This window comes from Anopheles maculipalpis, chromosome 3RL, assembly GCF_943734695.1.
Source record: "Anopheles maculipalpis chromosome 3RL, idAnoMacuDA_375_x, whole genome shotgun sequence".
Lineage (NCBI taxonomy): Eukaryota > Metazoa > Arthropoda > Insecta > Diptera > Culicidae > Anopheles > Anopheles maculipalpis.
This window is the reverse complement of record NC_064872.1, coordinates 70,443,518-70,450,531: the sequence shown is the minus strand read 5'-3', so window position 1 is coordinate 70,450,531 and position 7,014 is coordinate 70,443,518. Positions and strand designations below refer to the sequence as shown.

The 7,014-nt window shown below is 43.2% G+C and overlaps 1 protein-coding gene across 1 annotated transcript; it reads right to left on the bottom strand.

The window, feature by feature from the left end:
- Nucleotides 1–3,746: 3,746 nt before the first annotated feature.
- Nucleotides 3,747–5,346, bottom strand: LOC126560939 (MKI67 FHA domain-interacting nucleolar phosphoprotein). The gene is made up of 2 exons (XM_050216889.1): nucleotides 5,230–5,346; nucleotides 3,747–5,123 (listed from the first exon to the last, which is right to left on the bottom strand). The coding sequence occupies exons 1-2, from the start codon at nucleotides 5,344–5,346 to the stop codon at nucleotides 3,747–3,749; spliced, it is 1,494 nt and encodes a 497-aa protein (XP_050072846.1).
- Between the last annotated feature and the right edge of the window lie 1,668 nt (nucleotides 5,347–7,014).

Here is a 7,014-nt window from a genome sequence, read left to right as displayed (position 1 = left end):
GGCTTGACTGGTAAGTGGGTTTATGCACATGTGTGTAACGCTCACTTACTACGGTATCCTTGTCGGAGGAAGGTTTTGTCGGCTAGAGAACCCCTTGAAACAAGCTCTAGTCTGCTCTATGACCCTTCTAATTCCTCGTTAGTTGCCTCGTGCATGGTCGTACGAAGAAGATCGACAGGGGCCTTGGTTCAGTTGGTCAAAAAAAGAAAGAAATTTTTCATTTCCAAATGGCATTTATTATCAAAAACAAAGGAAAGAAATTCATTTCAATTTACTTTTCATTTAGCAGCAAAAAATATGTTCTCCCTCCTTTGTTCAACGGGTGAACATACTAGTACAGGAGGTAGCATTTTGCCAAGGAGGAGGAGGGTGGTGGAGTGCGAAGGAGTGCATCCAAAGACGCATCTCACGGTATGCATAACGTCCCGATTGGACCAAAAATGAGCGAGTTATTTACCGATTTTCCACAGAAAACCCCTTTATCGTGAAATATCCCGGCAGGGGGTGGAGGGATCGGGGCGAAGTGTTCCACAAAAAAATGGACGGTACAAAAACGCATCGAACGGTATGTTGCACGTCTCGATCGGATTAAAAATGAGCGAGTTATCACTGATTTTCCTTAGAAAACGCATTTCTGGGGGAATGAGTGGACGAGATATGAAGGCATCGAGTTGGGGTGTTCCGTAATAAGATGCGCGGCCTCAAGACGCATCCAACGGAGTGCCGGACGCCGGGATCGGACCAAAACTGAGCGAGTTATCACTGATTTTCGACGATTTTAAGCAATAACTGGGCGAGGGGTTGGAGGGATCGGTTTGGGGTGTTCGGCGAAAAGATGCGCGGCTGCAAGACACATCCAACGGTACGCCGGACGCTAGGATCGGGCAAGGAATGACCGAGTTATTGCCAATTTTCCATGGGAATGCTGCTGGCAGATTCCCCCCCCCCCCCCGCCCCCACTCCCAGGTTTTGGAAAATCCCCCGTAGTTCCCTTTAATATTAAAAATCATGTTTTGCTGGTGTTTTTAAAAGATTTTCAAGAAAGAAATTAAAATGAGACAGAAAAATTTAAAATGGAAAGACAAACTTAAATTGGCACGGGAAAATATTTGTCGTGACGGAAAGAAAATAATTTTCGGACCACTTTTAAAATTTCCATTTGCCACCTCCTCGACTAGTATGCTCTCCTGTTACTCCTGGTCGAATTTTGCCGCATCGAAAACCGACCAATTTTGGCCCAAAAATCCGCCCCGGAGCGACTTGTAGTAACAGGAGAGCATGACTCCGAGAAGGTAGCTCGGGCCGGCCAAAAAATTCCAAATCCGGTTTTAAAATCCAAAGTCAGTTTTAAAATCCCGATGCAAAATTTAAAGTTGAATTTCAAACTTAAAATTTCCAACCCAAATTTAACTTGGATTTCGAAAATTAAAACTGGATTTGGAATTTTTTGGCCGGCCCGAGCTACTTCCTCGAATTCATGCTCTCCTGTTACCACAAGTCGCTCCGGGGCGGATTTTTGTGCCGAAAAACCGGAAATTTTTATGCGGCAAAATTCGACCAGGAGTAACAAGAGAGCATACTAGGCCAGGAGGTAGCAAATGGAAATTTTAAAAGTGGTCCGAAAATTATTTTCTTTCCATCACGACAAATATTTTTCCGCTCAATTTAAGAGTGTTCTCCCAGTTTAATGTATTTTACTCTCATTTTTATTTCTTTCTTGGAATATTTTAAAAAAAGACCTCTACAACGTGTTTTTAAATATTTAAGGGAACTAAGGGTTCCGCCTTCCCCCGATTTCCCCCCTTTCGGGAAATTCCACCAGCAGCATTCCCGTGGAAAATCGACGATAACTCGGTCGTTCCTGGTCCAATACAAGCGTCCGGCATACCGTTGGATGTGTCTTGAGGCCGCGCATCTTTTTGCCGAACACCTCAACCCGATCCCTCCACCCCTCTCCTAGTTATTGCGGAAAATCGTCGAAAATCGGCGATAACTCGCTCAGTTTTGGTCTGATCCTGGCGTCCGGCACTCCGTTGGATGCGTCTTGAGGTCGCGCATCTTTTTGCCGAACATCTCAACCTGATCCCTTCACCCCCTGCTCAGTTATTGCGGAAAACAACAGCATTCCCGTGGAAAATCGACGATAACTCGCTCAGTTTTGGTCTGATCCTGGCGTCCGGCACTCCGTTGGATGCGTCTTGAGGCCGCGCATCTTTTTGCCGAACACCCTAACTCGATCTCTTCACCCCCTGCTCAGTTATTGCGGAAAATAACAGCATTCCCGTGGAAAATAGACGATAACTCGGCCATTCCTAGTCCGATCCTAGCGTCCGGCACTCCGTTGGATGCGTCTTGAGGCCGCACGTCTTTTTGCTGAACACTCCAACACGATCCCTCCACTCCCCGCCCAATTATTGCGGAAAGAATAGCATTCCCGTTGTAACTAGCTCAGTTTTGGTCCGATCCCGGCGTCCGGCATACCGTTGGACGCGTCTTGATGCTGCGCATCTTTTTGCCGAACACCTCAACCAAATCCCTCTACCCCCCGCCCAGTTATTGCGAAAAATAACAGGTCCGATTTTGGTTTGGAAAATTTTGGTCCGATCGGAACGTTCCACATATCGTTGGATGCGTCTTTTTGTGGAACAATCTACACCGATCTCTGAATCTCTCAATTTTTATGAAGTTTTTGTCTTCTTTAGATCAATGTCAATGATCATTGAAATAGTAAGCATAGGGAAAATTAGTTATAAATCCAATTACACAGCTTCACATGGATAGCAAAACTCGGAAACTTACGTAAGGGCCCCATTTTCCTCTCCGTTTAGAAATGCTAAATCCGTCATTGCTAGGAGATGGCAAATGTAAGATTAAAAAGGGAATATCGAATAATTTTCTTTCCGTCATGAAAATATATTTTTACGTTCCAATTACGTGTGCTTTTAAATTTTATGTTATTTTTACTCATTTTTAGTTCTTTCTTTAAATATTTTATAAAAAAGACATCCACAACGTGTTTTTTAAACCCTTAGGTCAGGTTTCTTGTGATAAAATTGATAATTATTCGATCCGTTCTCTCTATACGCATAGTTGTTTTTCGATAACAAAACAATAACTAGAAAAGATACCTAAAAGTGATGTACCAGCAAGTGGTAGAGAATAATAAAACACAAACATTTTTGTGTGATTTAACACACACTTTAACAACGCAAGACATCCTTCGTTGAAGTAAATATATTTTTGAATCACTTGATTTAACGTGTTTGACTTCTCACAAAGATATTTTGATAGTCAAAATACGGACTTTTGTCATATTTATAGATTTAGAGAAAAGAAAATTATAGTAATAATCCGATTGCATCGCTTCACCTGGGTTACCACACTGCTTAGAGGCTCCGAAAGACTAAATCCGCCAATGGCTCCAAATGCTTTTAATGAATTGGTTCCTTCAGACGGTAGGACAACCCCACAATCCGTAGAATAGAAACTTGACCAACACACAATACATCCGAAACAATATATCGATTTCCTATACAATTGTACGAACTTATATTTATTCAGAAAAAAAAATAAAATTAATCTGAAACGGAAACATCCGCACATTGATGCATTTTAACGTACTTTATATAGTAAGCTAATATTCCTCGTTTCCAAGCAACCGGTTATTTAGTAACTGAAAGCCGCACCCTCTCCTTTCACATTTATTTCCCGTGAAACACACTTTCCCGACTGCAATGGAAACCCCTTTACTTCACTTTTCTAACCATCTTAGCTGGCTTGGTTGTGTCCTTGATAGAAAGCTTTCGTTTCGCTTTCGGTGAAGTTGTCACAACGGACGCTTCGGTTTGCTTCTTTTCAAATGTGTTCGGCTTATCTTTTTTACCTTGCTTTTTCTCCACGGACGCAAGCTTTACTTCGCTTTGTTTCTTTTTCGCTAAAGCAAGCTTTTCATTTTTCAGTTGTGTTTTCTCCTTTGATGGTACAACCTTCGCTGCAATTTGCTGCTTCTTTTCGAGCAAAACTGGTCGATCTTTTTCGACTTGCTTTTTCTTTAGGGCAGCATTTTGCTGCTTATTACTTAGCTTCTCTTTCGGCACAGGTTGTTTCTCTTTTTGTGCTTGTACTTTCGTCTGTGCTTCCTTCAGCTCTTTTTTAGTTGGCTTCGTCTTTTTCTGTGTAGTCCGGTTTTCTGTGTTCTCCTGCATTTTCGCAGCTGAAGATATTCCTTGCTTCTTTGTAATCGGTTCAGGCATTTTAATCGTTCCTTCAGCGAGTTTCTTCGCTGCTGCTTGTGCCTTGTTAAGTGCCTTTTCCATGTCGTCTTTTCCAGCCACTCCTTCTGCGGTCGATTTGTTCATTTTTACCGTTTTCCATTCGCATGGCAAAGTTTGGTCTTCCTCATCGTCATCGTCGTTCATCTCCTGTTCATCGGTGGCATCTGCCGTTTTCTTGGCAGCAGCAGCAGCATCTTCAGCAGCCTTAGCCACAGCAGCTTCTTCAGCAGCCTTAGCAGCAGCCGCCGCCTTAGCAGCAGCAGCTTCCTCAATAGCAGCAGCCCTTTTAACCAAATCTTTCTGAACCTGTCCCTTCAGTGCGGTTGCCTTTTCCTGCAGCTTCGACAAATGATCCTGCAGCTCCGGCAGCTCGAGTCCGGCTTCGCGCATTTCCTGTTCAGCGCGCTTCAAGCGCTTAACCTGCTTCAGGCATCGCACACGAGCATTTTCGTTGCCCAGCGGCTTATTCATGTTCTTCACTCGACGCTCTAACCGCTGCTTATGGAAGGCCACACAATCTTCCTTCGATTTAAACGTTCGTCCAAAGTTGCTTGGCACACGTCTAATGGTTTTCGGCAAAACGCTTGTCTTCAACACACGCCCAAACATCATATAGTTGTCGACAGCGCTGGCAGCAATTTCCGCCACCTCGTAGAACTTAAACTGCACGTACCCATACCCTTTCAGCTGCTGCGTCTTCTTAGATCGTGCCACGCACACCCTCACTATATCACCGAACTGGCAGAAAAAATCCGACAACGCTTCCTCGTCGAACCCCTTCGGTAGGTGCTTGATGAAAACGACACCAGTAAGTCTGCTGCCACGTCCTCGTTTGTTAAACTTTTTCGACTAGAATGTACAAATACGGAAAGAAACAATCAGTTTGAATCATTCCTGCCGATGGTCAATTTTAGCCGGTTCCCGGGCACACCCGGAATGAACACATCCACTTTACCTTTCTCTTAAGCTTGGGCCCATTTACTTTAACAACTGTTTTCTTTGCAGGATCTTTTGATTCCGTTGCAGCCATGACGGGGGACGCCACATTTTCTTTTTTTGCTACTTTAACCATTGTGTTGCGAATGAAATTTATTCTACTAGCACACCATGCACGGAATACAAACGTTGTATTGTCCGAGCGCGTGTTTCACATGGTTCGTTGACAGTTATGAGCGACCAGTTCGTATCACGCTCAATTTGACAGCTCAACAATGTGACATCACGATGACAGTTTTGATCGAAACCGTCTAAAGGTCAAATCATTTAAATTCTGTTTCCAAATTTGAGTATTTTATTGACTTATATCATATTTTATGCAATTAAAAATATTTTTTTAACAATTTCGTATCCAATTACGATGTATTTCCAATTCGTTTTTAGGCTCAAAACTATATCGCGTATCATTCCACTTGTCCATTGTCAAACGACCTGTGTAAATACCACTTTAGCTGTGAGCGTGCTGAGGCTCTCTGTGCGTGTTGTTCGCGGAATAAAGGCAGTCTGGATTGAAGCGCCGTTTGTTGTTCGTCGATGCATTTTCGCACGGAATCCTAAAGAATTCGGTCTTGTTCACCAGTGATTATTGTGTATTATATTGAAAGGTAAAGCAATACTTGTGTTAAATTCCGCCAGAGAAGAAAAATCCCGCCCACCGACGTGCAAAGCAAAGAAAGAAAAATAAACAAACAACATACATGCAAATGTCCAAGCAATTTGGATGCAGAAAAGCAAAAAAAACCGTACTACTGTATAGAAAACGAATACACGTCATTCCCGTGTCTGTGATATAGTGAGTTTGGAATAAATTAATTTAATTGTGAACAGTGAACACAGCAGCGACTACTCCACTACGTAGCCGCCACTGCCTCCACCTACAAATCCGGAAGTTCTTGCTCAACGTTTGTGTGTGCTTTTCTTACGTTGCGTGATAGTGCGTTCACAAATTACGATAGCAAATAGAGTGCCTTGCAACCAGCAAACAACAACAGTGTATCCAATTCCAATTTTCATGTCTTGTTCATCTTTGCCGCTCTGTTTGCGGCGCCTCCCCACTGGATCCGCATTATTAAATACAGCTGAAGCGGACAAAACAACACACACGGGACACCAGGCATTATAGCGCGTCGTCCAGAACCACACGCACACACGCACACATCCACGAACCCGAGGGTTTGTGTTGATAAGAGCCAACCTTCCTTTTACGGAGCGATCGCGTCGCGGTTGATGCTGGAACGAGAAATTTTCTCTCTCAGCGCGTACTGCGACCAGTGTGAGAGAGCGGGAGCGAACGTGAACGTGATTATCATTCTGCTGTGCGTGTGTTTGTGAACGAATGTGAGAAGTGTGAATTTTTGCAGCTCACTATGTGAGAGCGGGATAAAAAGCGAAGGAAGGAAAGAGAGGTAATGTGAGCAAAACATAAAAATTCATATCTTTTTCGGATAAGATTATTTGTTATTTTAAAAAGAAATTTTCACCAGCAGTGCGCAACGTTTCTTAACTTATTAGTGTACGCGTGGTAATAAGTTTTATTCTGAATACAGCTACACTAGTTTCTGCATAATTTCACATCGAAAAGCTACAATACAATTAGTTAATGGTGTGAGAGAATTCGACGCATACGTTGCAAAGTTCCAAAACATACCGAAACTCTTCATTACTTGATTTCTCACCTCCTGCCAGGCAGGGCCGAGGGATAATTTCTGCAACATGTATTCGGGGTGCGAAAGGTCCCAAGGTG